We start from the raw sequence: 17,098 nt of genomic DNA, 5'->3' as shown, positions 1-17,098 counted from the left end.
ACGTTCTTGTTTTTTTTTTTTTTAGTAATATTAATATCTGGTGAGTTCTTTCAACCCTGCTCCTTGAGGAATCGAATTCCTCTTAGCTGCTTTTTGGCATGTCTCTTCCATGTGCATTTTAAAATCAGCCTGTCAAGTTCCACATACTCAAAAATTTTTTGTTGGAGTTTTTATTAGAATTATACTGAGTTTGTAGGTAGACTTTGAAAGAAGTGTCACAGATTTATCTCTTGAGTTCTCCCAGATTGGAGAAGGATAGAATTCTCCATCTGCTGTTAGGTTTCCTAGGAAAGTTACATATTTCTCCCAAAAATGTCTTGGGACATCTAGGCTTATTTCTAGGAAATGACACTATTTCTATTGTAAATAGTATTTTAAAAAGTTATATATTCTGATTGTTTATTAGTATACAGTTGATTTTGCTGATTGCAGCTTGCTAAATTATGTTCCTTCTGATAGTATAGTTTTCCTCACATTACTGTGTAGTTGACTATATTTTCTGTAAATGATTAACAAATTGCTTTTTCCTCCTAGTCTTTGTACCTTTTTGTTATCCTTAAATTACTATCTTAGCTAGGTCTTTTATACAGTGCTAAGTAAAACTTAGTGATAGGGATCAACCTGACTTTTAAAAATATGCTTCTAGTTTTTCATCATTTTTTTCTATAGGTTGGATACTAACCCTTAACTGATAATTAAGCCTTTATCTGGGCAAGGAATTTTTGTTTTATCCTTCTCGTTTTATAAAGACTTTTTATACTACATGAATGTTGAAATTTGTTGAATTCTTTCTTTAATATTTTTCTTCTTTCTTCATTTGGCTAAAGACATTAATATGTTTTCTAATGCATTAATTTATGTATGCCTTTTTCAGTTAAACTCAATTTGTTTAAGATATACTTAACATGTATATATAATTAAATATTTTACATAGTTTAAATAAGTGAGAATATTCTGTAATTTTTCTTTTTACTGTTTTATGCATCAAGATTATATATATCTTATGAAATGAGTTGAAAAACATTTTTTTAACACATACTGGATCAGTTTGTTAAAGATTCAGTATATATTTAACCATGAGTTCATTTTCTTAAGTGATCATAAACTTGAATTTTTGTTTTAGTCAGTTTTGTTTCTAGGAAATTTCCCCTTTGTCTATCTTTATTTGTAGTATAAAGTTGATTATTGCATCTCTACTAAGATCTATAGTAATGATCCTGTTTTTGAAAATTCAAACAAATTATTTTTACTATCAACATTATTTTAAGCATTATTATATGTTAAATGAAATTAACTCTTTGTTCATATATATTTGGGATATTTCATGAAAGCTTAAAAGATTTCCGACTACTCTGTCTTGTCTTGTTTTAAGAATAATTAATAATTGAGAACCCCTTTCAGTGTGAAGAAGAGGGAGGTATATTTTTGATGTATATTTTTATCATTCATCTTGTCTCCTTCAAATCATTACCCACACACATGGAAGTGATCATCTACATACCCACCTGCTTAATCTTTCTAAGCAAAGTATCTCAACCAGCTTCTGCAGCAGGTAGAATTCTAAGAGTTATAGGTCTGTCGTTATAAACTTATATTTCAGGTGCTTGATATGTGGCCTCATAGCTTATAAAAATCTCTAATGTTATGATTTCATATTTATAGTTGAATCTGTAAGTATTTTACAAACGAAAGTTGAGAAAGATTTAAAAAAAAATAGCATCCAAGAGTTATTCTTTAATGGTATGAGTTTGTTTTCCTCAAAGGCAAAGAGTGAATTCATTACTCACGTTCATGCATACATTAACTCTGTGTGTATGTGCATGTGCTTGTGTATGCACATACAAACATATGTATACGTGTTATCTAAGTACAGAAATAGCTATTCAAGGATATATGCCATCAGAGAGGGTAAAATTTAGAGAAAAGTATGTGGACTGTATTTAGTGAATTATGTGTTACTTTTAAAAATTCAAATACCTGAAATGAAAATTTTTCCATCCACTTCCTCTCATTTCATCAGTAAATGGCACATTCTAAGTACTAATATGAAATAGTTTACTCTAGTATAAACAATAATATTTTTTCATTCTTTTTTAATGAAAGTATGCTGATATAAAGTATTATAATCTTTATTGGATTTATAGTAGACACATTTATGTTGAGACTATTACTATTTTATTTTTTAAACAGAGTTGAGCAGTATTTTTTAAACAGTCTTGCTGATCATATAAATGTTCTTAATGTTTCTTTATTGACTTGACTTCATTTCCTAACATGTTTCCTTATGTTCCTACCTCATTAGAATTTGTGAACTTTGGATCGTACTGCAATGGTTTGCAAACTTTTTCTATAAAAATCCAAGTAGTACACATTTTAAGCTTTGCAGGCCATGTGGCCTAAGCTGCAAATACTTAACTGCCATAGACAATATGTTAATAGATAATTGAGGCTGTGTCCCAGTAAAACATTATTTACCCAAACAAGTGGCAGACCAGATTGCCCGACTTGAGTATGTAAAAATTGATCAGTACTAGTGAGAATTAATGGGAAGTTTGAACATAATGCCGGACGTAGATGTTTTCTCATCAATAATGCTATGCTGGGCAACTACTTTTAGAAATTATCAAAAACTTATTACTGCAAAATTGACCTATGTAATCTTATGTATTAAAATACATTATGTAGCAATACATAGAAATAGATACCTACATGCAGTAGAGGTATTCAAATTTTATACTTCATATTGTGTTTTACCATTACCAAGTAATGGTCATTGAAAATTACTTTAACATAGAGCCAAAAAATAATTTTGAAATATTTTTGTTTAACATGATTTCAGTGAAACTTTGATCAGTTCAGTTTAGTTCAGTTCAGTCACTCAGTCGTGTCTGACTCTTTGCGACCCCATGAACAGCAGCACACCAGGCCTCCCTGTCCATCACCAACTCCCAGAGTTCACTGAAACTCATGTGCATCAAGTTGATGACGCCATCCAACCATCTCATCCTCTGTTGTCCCCTTCTCCTCCTGCCCTCCATCCTTCCCAGCATCAGGGTCTTTTCCAATGAGTCAGCTTTTCGCATCAGGTACCCAAAGTATTGGAGCTTCAGCCTCACCATCAGTCCTTCCAGTGAACACCCAGGACTGATCTCCTTGAGGATGGACTGAGTGGATCTCCTTGCAGTCCAAGGGACTCTCAAGAGTCTTCTCCAACACCACAGTTCAAAAGCATCAATTCTTCGGCACTCAGCTTTCTTTATAGTCCAACTCTCACATCCATACATGACCACTGGAAAAACCATAGCTTTGACTAGACGGACTTTTGTTGACAAAGTAATGTCTCTGCTTTTTAATATGCTGTCTAGGTTGTTCATAACTTTCCTTCCAAGGAGTAAGCGTCTTTTAATTTCATTGCTGGAATTGAAATTTTGATAGTTGTGTGCTGTAAATCAGACACTTCATATTCATAGGCCAAAAGACTAGAATTAGTTGACAAAAGATAAGTAAAACTCTAAAGAAAATTTTAAAACGATTATACCAAAATTTTTAAAGTAGTAAAATTTAAGACCTCTTAGAATAATTTAGTTGTTTGTTCATAATTTTGTTGTAATTGAACACTGAAGTTTTTAGAATAGTAAAAATAGAATAATGGTTTCTGTGCAATTTGCCTTTTTGTCGGTGAATATAAAGAATGCCCCTTTGTTCCCCTCCTTTATCTTTTACCTCATCCAGTTCTGGAAGTTGCAGTACTCAGTACAGAAGGACAGGTCCAAGACTTTAAATTTCCTCTGGGCATCAAAGGAGCAGGCAGCTCAATCCAACTCTCTGCAAATACTGTTAAACAGAACAGCAGGAATGGTAAGATGGAGCAAAGTCTTTTAAAAATTGATAGGTTTTTTTGTTCAGTTAAACCTGTTAATTCTAAAGTGCTGAGTACTTGACTCCAATACGGCTTAACATTTAAAAGCAGATTTAAAATAACATCTACTCTTTCCCAGTAAACTTAATCTGAATAAGATTTCATAAGGATTTCATTTTGTTATTTACTGTGTCTTATCTTATTCATAAGCATATTTTCTGTAAAGACATATGACTGTTTTTACCTTCCTAGGTCTTGCAAAGTTGGTGTTCATCATTTACCGGAGTTTGGGACAGTTCCTTAGTACCGAAAATGCAACCATAAAACTGGGTGCTGACTTTATTGGTCGAAATAGCACCATTGCAGTGAATTCTCACGTCATTTCGGTTTCAATCAATAAAGAATCCAGCCGAGTATACTTGACAGATCCTGTGCTTTTTACCCTACCACACATTGATGTAAGTTATGTATGCTAATGAAGTAGTGGAAGGTTATAAAACCAGTGAGGAAGGAAAGCAAAACTGACATGCTGTGGATTGAGAGAAGGGGAATGGAGAAGTGGCAGAGAGGAAAGAAAAGACTTCCTATTTGAGTTTCTAATCTTGGACAGGTCAGAGACACAAGTTTATTTAAGTCTGCGAACATAAAATTAAATGAGGCTGGTTCAGTGATTATTAGAATTTAAGTGTATTCTTAATGAAAGCTAATTCAGTAATCAACAGGAAAATGTAAATACCTGTAATTTGTTTTAGAATGAAAATTAACCCTTACCTTACCAGCATGATAACAGAGTTCTAGGACTCTGCCTTTTTCATGTGGCAGATCTTTTTGGTTTGTTTTACTGATCATATTAACAGAATCATTATCAAGCATTGTGTTTTTAACAATATAGAATTGAAGAGATGTGATTCCTCTGCTATACCTTAGAACGTAAGTTAGTAAATAATTGCACTGTGTTGGAAGACTGACTGCTGAATTTGGCTGTAGTTATAGTAGAGTGAATAAGTGGGCATAGATAGCCATGTAAATCTCCAGAACTGGCAAAGTTCAATACATTTGTGTGGCTATTTTCTTCTCATATTTTCTGTAGTTTGCTTCACTCTCTATAGAGCCTTGACATACTAACTATAGGATTTGAGTCATCTCTATTGTGTCCCTTAGAACAAAAATGGGCCCAAAACAAGATGGATTTTTAAACACTTGGTCCTTATAGAATTTATCAGAGCAACTTTTGTCAGAAAAGAAAAAATGATTCTGATTACCATCAGTATGTAAAATCAGAAGATGGAAATTGTAATTGTGTAAAATGGGTCTTTGGTAATTTAGAGTACATTTTAGAGTGTTTCGGACTATAAAGCCCCTTTTAAGTTAGGTATCTGCCTTGTATAACATAGTCTACAATTTTGCTGATGAAAAACTTTATAGTCCGAAACATGCAAAGTTTAATCTAAATTACCTTTTACACATATTAAACAATTGCTATTGCCATCTTAGAGTATAAAATCCTAATTTTATCTTGTCATTTTATTTCCCAGCCTGACAATTATTTCAATGCAAACTGCTCCTTCTGGAACTACTCAGAGAGAACTATGATGGGATATTGGTCTACCCAGGGCTGCAAGCTGGTTGACACTAATAAAACTCGTACGACGTGTGCATGCAGCCACCTAACCAATTTTGCAATTCTCATGGCCCACAGGGAAATTGCAGTAAGTATTTGCACTTCTAATTAGTAGCAGAGAAAAACCTCAGAGATTCAAAACAGCTTGTGTAATTGTCCCTTCTTTGGGTGCTTATCGTAACTAAAAAGCAAACAAAGTAATGTGGATTTCTAATTGTTTCTCCACTGTCCATATATTTTAAGCAGTTTCGACACTGTATTGTTACTTCTCAAAATCATGTACTTCATAGACTTGTTCTCAGTTTTTCTCCTGTGGTCTGGTGTTAAGCAGAGGCGTCAGGGATTTAAAAAGCTAACAGCAACAATAGATTATAAAAAAGAGACAGAGGGTTCTAAATATTAACCTCCCCTCCCCATCTTAAATGTTTGAATCTCATTTCAAAACTTTTCTATAAGTTCCCAAGCATTTTGCACACTCTGTAAGACTGCAAATTTCAAAAGATCAGAAAGATTTCTGGGATATTTTATAATTCATTTCTTCTTCTGATTAAGAGAACAATAGCCAGAAGATAAAAATATTTTAAGAACTACAGCATGAAAACTCTCAGATCTACTATATACTTAACTCTTAGTAATTAAAATCTCAAGGAGAAAATTAAAACTTAAAATTTGACTTTTTAGTCTGGAAATTCAATAAAATGCCAATTATTTTTAAATAACTAAGTGGTCTTTATTATAAAATGTTTTCTGTGTTTATGTAAGTAATAATTTCAGTCGTTTTCTAAGTAGAATCTTCTACTTTCATAGATCATTCTTTGAATATAAAAATCAGTAAGATAATATTGGAACTATTACATGATTGAAAAAATTTGTTTTAGCATTGAGCCCCATTTGAACACACATGAATATTCAGAGTTTAGGTAAAAGATGAACTCTCACACGTGTAACTCATATTTATTTAATGTAACATAGGAATACTAAAGTCCCTCATATTTATTTTTTTTATTTTCAGTACAAAGATGGAGTTCACGAATTACTCCTTACAGTCATCACCTGGGTGGGAATTGTCATTTCCCTTGTTTGTCTGGCTATCTGCATCTTCACTTTCTGCTTTTTCCGTGGTCTACAGAGTGACCGTAATACCATTCACAAGAACCTTTGTATCAACCTTTTTATTGCTGAATTTATTTTCCTAATAGGCATTGATAAGACAAAATACATGGTAAGTACGCCTTCCATTTGTTGACCTTGGATCTCTGAAAATTATTATTATAACAAGTTATCCACATATGCTGCTATTAATATTTGACCTTATAACTTATAGTAACTTATAACTTATAATATAGTTGACATGGCAATACCTAAGGATAATTTGTAATAAAAGACAACCCAATCATCATTAAGTAATATTGTGGGTTAATTCATTTCTTATGTTAAGGTACAGTTGCATTTTTCTGGGTTTTAATAAAACACATAATTTGAGTCAAAGAATGCTGGGGACACTAAAAAGAAAAGATATTAAATTTTTCATTTTGTTTACCTAGTCATTCTGACCAGATCATTTCCTCATAATCTGAGCAATTTATTCTTTATCATGAGGTCTCAATGTAAGAAAGATAACTTAGTTAATGCTTTACACTACAGAATGAATTTGAGAATGCTCCACATATGACAGGAAAATGATGTTAACTAATTAGAGCTAGTATATTTACCATTAAAGCAAAATTTTTAAAATTCTGTAATAGAAAAAAATAGAACTTATGTTTTTGGAAACAGTTTTTGTAAAGATTTTTAAAACAAATTATCTACAAATAGAATCAGATTTTAAAATATGTAATTCTAGAAGAGAAATTAATGTTTTCTTATTTGCATTTAGTTTTACTAAAAATATAAATGTCTTATAGTGATGATATTTTTAGCACACCTACCATTACACTTCAAAAGCATTGAGTCATATTTAGCAGTATTTTCACTTATTAAAAGGTTTTTAAGAAGCAGTCATTTAAATAATGATGTATCTTATAGGCATTATCAGTGAATACTGTATAGTTTTGGAGTGGGTTGTTTGTATTCACATGTTCCCTTTTGGGTTTTTGCTTCTTTCCTTTATAGATTGCATGCCCAATATTTGCAGGACTGTTACACTTTTTCTTTTTGGCTGCTTTTGCTTGGATGTGTCTAGAAGGTGTACAGCTCTACCTAATGTTAGTTGAAGTCTTTGAAAGTGAATATTCAAGAAAGAAATACTACTATGTTGCCGGTTACTTGTTTCCTGCCACAGTGGTTGGAGTTTCAGCTGCTATTGACTATAAGAGCTATGGAACAGAAAAAGCGTAAGTAATTGCAAGTGACCTGAGTGTTTTTCAAGTGAATAATTTTTTTAAAGCCTGTTAGCTGTCAGTGAGGGTCCCTGACAGACTAAAATAGCATCTGAAAGCTTTATTGGTAAGAGAATGGGCATGCCGTGCACAAATTACAATCAAGTCTTTTGTAATTTTCTAGGTTCAGAGGATTTGTACTCTGGTGAGGCAGATTCTAAATTATGGACTTTCTTTTTAACACAAAAGATTGACCTGAAACAAATTGAAAAAGTAAATAACTTTTTAGCCTTAGAAAGATATTAAGCAAAAAATTCTTGTGAACTTAAAGCATCTGACAGGTTTAACTACTGAGTTTTTAAGCTAATGCTTCATTAGCTCTCTTTGTGCAGCCGACCCTCTAGCTAACTCTTGTTTTGAATTGTGACAGTACCACATTCCATCCCATATGTTTTACTTTGATAATATTTTATCAGGCAGTTTGAAAGGATTAAAATAAGTGACTGTCATTCATTTATTAAAAAAAATACAGATATTTATGGAAAGTGACAGAAGGTAGACATAGCCATGTTTCTAAGGATTTTGTTTGCTAGAGGCATGAATTTGCCTTCCAATTCTGTTTATTTTTTCCTTTGATAAAATTAGTTATATAAAGATTCTTTGGACTAAAGAAAGCTTTTTGACTACACAGATGATGAAAGACAAAAGAAATTCGTTGGGGATTCAATGTTATATGAAGAATGAACTACTAAGTAAAGTCTGTCTTAATAAGTTTATGCATCATTTACTCTAATGATGTATGAATTCTGTGCTTGGATTTTTTTCCCCTAGTATACATCCATTCCCAATTGAGGTGTTATATTTGTGATACACTGTTTTACAACAAACATTACATCTGAACACTTATTTTATTTTATTTATTTATTTTTTTATCCTTTGTGTGCCATAGGGTGAAACATTTTAGCTCAGTTGTAGATCTGAAAGGCAAATTTTGAAGATAAGAACTTTAGAACAATGAGACAATTTGGAATGCTGAGTTTCAAGTTTTTCTTAGTAAACTTAGAGGTTTTAACATTTCAGGATTAGGGTGGGAGTTATTGTTTCCCCAACACAATTATGTATGTCTTTATCAGATTTAAAACCTGAAATGAAGAACAGTAGTTTGAGGTAAATAATTACTACTCTTTAAGTCAGAGACAACTCAGTTATTAAAATTGTTCTTGTCCATGATAAATTAATTTTTAAAGGCAATTGTAAAGATAGTTTTGCTTGTTAGATTTTTAAAATTCTGTCTTACTTGTGATTTGAGGATCCACTTAATGTTCTTTTCTTTTCATAATAGTTGCTGGCTTCATGTTGATAACTATTTTATATGGAGTTTCATTGGACCTGTTACCTTCATTATTCTGGTAAGCAGACTCTGCTTTGCTTTCCTTTTTATTCTTGCCTTTTTAGCTGTACAATGGAAGTAGGGATAATTTGTTTTACTGTTTATTTGTCTATACATGCAAAGATTTTTTCAACACGTCTAGCTTACAAAATAAAATAATGTAGTATATTTTACCTATGATATAGTTATTGAGAGTTTATATACGTGCTAATTAGTACTATTTCTGAAACCCTCTTTCTTTTAAGAAGTACTTTTTTCTTCATTTGTAATTTAGTTTGCAGAAATGTGGTGTCATAATCTAATATATGTATACATGTAAGTGTATATATAAAAGCCATGTTAAGATTGTATGAGTTGAAAGTAGTTTGAGAATTAGAAAGGGATAATACGTGTAGCATATTCTGTTTTTGACTAGTGGAGTTTTTTACTAAGAGGTTTAGTTTAGGTAATTATGTCTTCAGAATCTATAGTATTCGCTCTGCACCAAGCCTGTATAGCATTTATGAATTAAATAAATGTTTTATAGAAGTAAAAGAAAATTAGGTTAATGTTTATTATCATAATTTCTACATAGTAATTTAGTACTTTTACATAAATTCCACACCCAGATTCTTTTTAAGAGACGAAACAGTTTTTTTTTTAAGCTTAGAGTAATAAAATAATATTAAATAAATTTTAAATTCATTAGAAATAAAATTATTTTTCTGAGACTTAAAATACCAAATGCACATATTGGTTTCTAAGAAATTTAGTTTTAAAATAAATTTAATACAACTTAAGTAAATTAAGACATTAAGATTTCTTTACTTAAATTATCGCTAATCAAATATTTGAAATATATTTGAAATTTTTATAAAAGCTAAAATATTTGGATTTCAGCATTTCAAAGCTGTTCACTCAGTTTTAACATCATGCTGTTACAAATAATGGTTTCTGACTATTGTAAGATTGAAAATGAGGCATAATCAACTTTATATATCACCTATGTCTTTTTATTTCTATTGTTTTTTCTATAAAAAATGACACAGTAAGCTTATTAAGATATTTCCTATGGTTAGTAGTATCATAATTATAGTTACTAGTATTTTAATAAATTAAGAAAAAATTTTAGTAGTTCAAGGACACTTAAAACTATCTCAAGTGTATATACTTTTGTCATTAAAATGAATTCTTTTATACAGTTACTTATAAAAGTAAAATGAAAATTTGAGATGAATGCCTGTAGGAAGCACACCAGTAAAACACTCCCAAGTGTTCCTTGGAAAGTTGATTTCTCATCAGAGTTATTCAATCGAGATGATTGCCCCAGTGTTTGTTCTTGGTTTACTTAAGTTAACACAGCCTGAGCCTATCTTGATTTCAATGACAAACAGCTGAGTTAAAAAGGTATGGTTCTCAAAGACACAGGCTTCTTTTTTCCCTGAACTCTTGGCCAAACATTGATACCTTGAAAATTGTAAAGACCATTGTAGGGATATTTGATCTATATGTCTGTCTTACTGCAGTTTTTCTTTATTTTTCTTTTTTTTATATCAGAAGATAAATACTGACTTTAGAATGTTAAAAATCCTTTCACTTGGCAAAAGGAGTTAATGTTCATTTATCCTCAGCTTCCAGCAAGAAAAGAAATAAAGGATGTTTTATTATGTTGCCCATTTATAGTGAGAGCCTACTATTATTTTATAGCCTTGTCCTTATTATCTTCTACCAAATCATTTATATTGAGATGTGAAGGGCTTTGGGGAACAGTGTTCTCAACTTAAAAAACAAAACAAAACAGCAGGTTGCAATCACAGTACAGATCCTTGGAGTAATTCTCCTTCAATTGCTTTGCCCTCTAATCGTCCCAACATAGAAAGACAAAGAATTGTATTGAAGTGTAAAGCATTATCTCAAATGTAACCTAAAGTGAGATATATGATTTTTCAGCACATGTTTGTTTAGTATTAATGTGTGTGTGTGTGTATATATATATGTATATGTATATATATATCCTTATGGTGATATAGATCATTTGAAATTCAGTTCAGACACAGTTTAGCAAATTACACAAAATAAATTATATTGTATACTACCCTTTTAAGGAGTAACAAAAATTACATATTGATATTCCTAGAAAGCATAGTTTTGTATTTCCAGCTTTCTGATTTGAAATCATGTAACTTTAGTAGTATTAAATAAGTGTACATTTTTAATCATTTTCAATGAAGGGAAAAAAAACATGTTATAGGAGATAAAACTTCCTACTTCTGTATTTCTATAGGATGTCTTGCCTACAGGCACTAGAGTTATTATATCTATGAGAAAAGTGCTTGTAAGTAATGAGCAGTGGGAAACCATTAGTATGCCTGAAATAGTTTAATGAAAGCTTGGATCATGACACGTCAGGAGCTGTTCTTATCATTTGGACAGCTCCATCTGCATCATTAATAATTAATTCAGTTCAGTAAGAGTTCAGCTCACACACTCATTTAGAAGTCTTCCTCCGAGAACACCTCTCTGGCTGCTAGTCCCAGGGAGAAATAGGTTTCTGCTTGGCTAACAGCAAAGATCTGGAGATACAAGTGCAGTTTTAGAGTTGCATTTGCTAGGTAGCAAAAGCTCTAGGGAGGACAAAAAGGGTCAGTACATGTGCAGTTCAGTTAGGTTACTTCAGAGTGGTGTTTCTGTTCTTCTGTCTTATCATATCCATGTCAGCATTGCAAGCTGTGGAATGAATTTTAAGCTGCTAAGCTCAGACGGATATGATTCAGTTGAGCAGGTGGATGGCTATAAAACAAACCGTGCACTTCTGTAATGTATGGTACCTTTTTCTTTCTTTAAACTTCTTTGTATTTTCATGATCATCAATGTGAGTGAGAATTAGCTAGGCTATATCATCAAGTAGTGATGAATTCTATCAGCAAATTACACTGGCAGAGTGTTTTAGCAGTAATTTATGAAATATTTTGGGGGGATAGGGAGGAGAGTATTATTTGTTATTAGAAGAGAAAATGCCCTGTTTAGTGATTTAACACTTTTTAGCTGAAATGCTTTTCAATTTGCTTTCACTCTTTCACATAGAATTCTATTAAGAGAGAACTATCTACTTACCTGTGTACACACACATAGAGAGAGCAGAATTAAAATCTGATTAATTCCTGGATGAGTTGCTTCATCTCCAAACTTAATCTTCATTATGGACATTTAGGCTGGTGAATTAACATAAAACATGTAACACAACTCTTTTACTTTGTACTTACTAGAGGCTTCTACATGAATGATTACCAACATATATACCAGCTATAGACAAATCTTTATGTACATAGCTGTAACTCCATCTTTTTCATTTCTCAGTGATGCATAACACCTTTCAACTTATCCCAAAATACTATGTTTAAACTTAGTAGCATTTATGTTGGAAAGAAAAAGAACATGAGGTCAAAAAATGGTTTCATTGGACTTGAAGGGATAAGAAGAGTGGTTGGATGGTGAAGACAATTCTCATCACTTTTGCCTGCCTTCCAGTGGAGAAATCCTCATTGATGGTTGTGATTTCTTTTATTTGTTAAATGCATACGAAAGGCAGGAAAATAAATCAGAAAGAAAAAAGCGAGGAGAAAGAAATCACTTACTCTAAATAGAAAAATAAAAGGCACAAAGGTATATGGCTGGAAAGAGCCGTTTATGTCATAGGGAAAATGCTAAGACAAAAACACTCAGTATGTCATTTGAAACTAAGGTTATCAGTCTTCAAGTGACTATTTTGAACAATAGATTTTGTCAAAGATGTTTCTTTTTGCTGCTCTGTTTCTTGTTTTGATTCTCATAGTTATATTTTAAAATAACAAGAGTAGAAAAAAAATCTATTGAAATGTCTTATTATACAAAATTATGACTTATTTGAATGCATTGCCTCTTGAGAAAGATCATAGGAACAATTTTTATCAATGACACTAAAAATTAGCATTTACAGTTTTAGACACTGAAGAAAATACGAGAACTTTAAACCAAAATTTAAAAAATTTGTTTATACTATAGTAAATATTCTGTTTAATTTCAGAAAATATTTCACTCATGTATTTTGGTGATAATGTATTAAAATGTTCAATTCTTAGACAGTAGACATATTTTTTCAGAAATCATATATATTAGTGATTTTTAATGTGTTGAAGAAAAATATTTCACACTTAGCACTTTTTACTTTTATGATTCACAATAAGTCTTGCATGTCTTTTTTCATAATTTCTTAAAATAATGATAATATATCCTAATAAAGATACCATTGTCTCATTAATTGTGTATCATCATAATTCAAAGACTAAATGAGTGTCAGATTTAACTAAATTTTCTTAGCAACCTGACTGCTAGTGCCTTGGCTAAATTTTTATTTTCAGTTTCTGTAAATTGGAGAATTCACAGGCACTTGTGAAAGAATCTGATACAAGAATTCTACTGTGGTTTTATGATTATTTTTCTAGGATTTTAGATTTTCTTTTTTAAATAGACTCACTTTAAAAACACCTTTTGGAAGCAATTTTAAATAAGTTAGAAACAACAGCTTTTTTCCTCACTAGGATTTTGTTGGTTTGTGTGATATTTATCTGTGTGTGCATATAACTAGCACAATCATGTTTAAGAAAACAAAGCTATTCAACATACAGTTTGGCTATTAGGAATAGCATGTGGGCATTTTAGCCATTTGCTGATTATGGATGGTTGTGTTTTGCAAAGGGAATGGAGAATTGGTTATTATGGCAAGTCCATCAAGTAGGAATCATTTGAAGAGCACACCTTCTTATGTCATTCATACAGGATTTTATGTATTAATTTTATATATTAATTAATATTATATCTTCATTTATCATCTCTTATTGATTTGTAAATTAGATTACTCTATAGAGAAGTGGAACCTTTTTAAAAAATTTACAAAACTCTTTGTATAGTTTATCTTTGTTTTGCTAGAGATTCCTAATTTTCTCAACCAGAATAAACTGATTTATTTTATTGACAAGATTGGGCCATGGAGCTAGAAGATAGTATATTGAATCTCAGCATTGACACTATATTAATTGCAGCTAAGTAGTCTTTGGTGACATACTCAACATCACAAATTTGTAAAATAATCAATTCAATGGGTTTCCCAGGTGGCACTAGTGGTAAAGAACCCCCCTGCCAGTGCGGGAGACCTAAGAGATGCAGGTTCAATCTTTGGGTCAGGAAGATCCCCTGGAGGAGGGCATGGCAATCCACTCCAATATTCTTGTCTGGAGAATCCCATAGACAGAGGAGCCTGGTGGCTGCAGTCCATAGGGTCTCACAGAGGTGGACACAACTGAAACGACTTAGCACGCACGCACTTCTGGAATAGGATTATAGGTTCTTGGTGCTGTTTCTTTTTTCCTGTAATTTTCTATATTGTCTGAACTTTATGTCTTGTGCATGTTTGCAGCTAGGACAAAACACTGAACATATATATATTAAGAAACCCTCAGTAGGGTAAGGGAAAAGAAGGGAAGATATTTTTTAAGGATTAAATGAAATATGTTTTCTGTGGCAGTTCCAAATTGATTAGTTCTATCTTAACAAGAAAAAAATGTCCTTGTATCATACTTAAGCTCTAATTTTACATAGGTACACTTCATTTTTATTTCAATTTTATTAGAAAATGAGCTAGTTCTTAAATAACTGATTTTTTTGCTTGGTTTTTCTTCACTGAAAAATATGTTTGGATGGATTCACCCCCACAATTTCACATTTTCTACTCATTTTCTTTCTATGGCATAATACTTGATACATCCATATTTTTTCACATTCACATTCTTTTCTTTCCTTGTATTAGTAGTTTTGACATGACAGTGGATAATATCTTTTCTCTCCTTAAATGTACTACTATTTTATTCCTGAGGGGGTAGTTAATATGTTTAGGAAGTAATTAGCTCCAAACTGTGGCCCTTTGTACTTTGGAAAATTATTTTAAAAAAAGTGTTAGAGTGGAGACGCAACCCTAAGTCTGTAAGTTTGTAATAAATAAATGGTTTCATCAGGACCTTCAAAAAGAAGGGTCAAAACGTTTAATTGATTTTAACTTTGAAGCTGTTAAGGCAGCCATTCTTACCTAAGAGTTGTAATCAGTTTGTTTCTTTAAATGGGTTTTGGTTTGTTTGTTTTTAGGATATGTAGAGTACTTGTTTTTAATCATTCTTAAATTGTCCTGGTTAAGGCTTACTGTTACGTAAAATAAAAAATAAAAACATGGCTGATTTTGCCTTTACAAAAATTATAGAGGTAAACTGTACCATGATTCTTTAAAAACCAAATTAAATATTTATTGTACTATCAGAAAGATGTCCCTAATTTCTCAAAGGCAAAAAATTGTGTCTTACCCACAATACAATAAGCATGTTCTTGTGTAGAGCAGTAAGGTCAATATGAAATGCAAATATGAAATGCATGATACTGTAATATCCCTGAAAATATAAGCTTTTATTTATATATGACTAACTGGACTTTATAACCTCCAGAATACAAAGCTAGAAATTTCTTTTTTTACAAAATTATTTACTTTTTTCTCTAGACCAATATTTTAAGAAATTAATTTTTAAGTGCTTTTTTAAGCAAAGAGCTTTTTTGTCGTCAAGTAATTAACATCAAACAATGGAATGCAATCTGCCAGCACTTGCAAATTATTCCCATTAACCTCATTTTAGTCCTTAAGAGGAAATTCTATATCTAAGAGAAATAACAAGGCACAGTAGGCAAAATGACTGATATACAGCTTAGATTAAAGCTTTTGCTCTTTTCCTGAATTTATTAGGAAGGACTTGGAAATTTTCTTTATTGCCTTACATCATTTTTCCTAATTATAAAATCGGAAGTAGTGATGTATGAGTAAAATAGTCTTATCATTTTATCAGATAGTTTTGTGACTCAGAAAAAATTATGTTACTGTAACAAAGTTATGTAGATTATTTAAAACTAAGGAATTGCTTTTGTCTTAACATACTTCTAAATATACCATTTGTGCTTGCACTTAATCACAATGCTCACAAAATAACCTCATTTTGTCTTTTTTAAAGTAGTATTCTCAAGTAAATAAAATGTCAAAAAAAAAAATCCAAGAGCAATTTAACATAGTTTTATTTTTGGAGCATAAAAGTGGAACTGCCTTCACTCCATGTAGCATTCTGCCAGGCTTCCATAGAAGCAAATGCAAATTACAGATCCCTAACTCTGCTCAGTCAAAACATACCCCTTTTTCTTCTGAAGTTCATTCAAGCTGCCTCCCCAGACTGTTCTTCCATGTCAGGTTCCATCTTCCCTAGTTAGTATTCGTTGCATAACTGAGTGTTTAGAAGGACTCGAAACAGCCTTTCTTTAGAATTTACCTACTTCCATTCAGTGTAGAGACATCAGGAAAAAAGAAATGATGTCCTTTAACACTAAAATAGCAAATACATTTATATTTTTTAAAAGTCTGTCTTAGTTTATATAACCAGGGACCATACTTCATATGTTATCTCATTTGATCCTTAACCATTACCTTACAAAAGGATTGTTCAAATATTATTTTCCTCATTTTATCAGTCAAAATCAAGAACTAGACTCTTAACTTAAGATTTAGGGTCCCAAATTCAGAGATATTTCCATTATAAACTGCATAATATAAATGCCCCTCCTAAAGAACTCACTTCATATTTTCATTAGGTGGTTTTTAGGCCCTGGGGTACCTCTATCTAAAGACACTAGGCTTTCTAATTTATTTAATCATCACCACATGATACTTATTTAATGAGGTTGCAATTTCATGTCAAATGATCTATTAAAAAATCAGTCATACATGGCCAGAAAATTTTTCATGTAGACTCAACTTGATTATTGCATAAGTAATGATAAGTAAACTAAAATTGAGTCAGTTTCTACCACATATT

General features: G+C 31.5%; 1 protein-coding gene across 1 annotated transcript in view; it reads left to right on the top strand.

The window, feature by feature from the left end:
- The window catches only part of ADGRL2 (adhesion G protein-coupled receptor L2), a gene marked incomplete at its 5' end in the record, with an annotated part of 710,493 nt that overhangs the window by 681,737 nt on the left and 11,658 nt on the right, over positions 1-17,098 (top strand). The window contains 6 exon segments of the mRNA NM_181013.1: positions 3,733-3,858; positions 4,112-4,317; positions 5,395-5,568; positions 6,493-6,702; positions 7,593-7,813; positions 9,141-9,207. Coding sequence (NP_851356.1) covers positions 3,733-3,858; positions 4,112-4,317; positions 5,395-5,568; positions 6,493-6,702; positions 7,593-7,813; positions 9,141-9,207 — 1,004 coding nt within the window.

This window comes from Bos taurus, chromosome 3, assembly GCF_002263795.3.
Source record: "Bos taurus isolate L1 Dominette 01449 registration number 42190680 breed Hereford chromosome 3, ARS-UCD2.0, whole genome shotgun sequence".
NCBI classification, from domain to species: Eukaryota; Metazoa; Chordata; class Mammalia; order Artiodactyla; family Bovidae; genus Bos; species Bos taurus.
The sequence above is the reverse complement of the archived record's forward strand: the minus strand, read 5'-3'. Positions and strand labels throughout refer to the sequence as shown.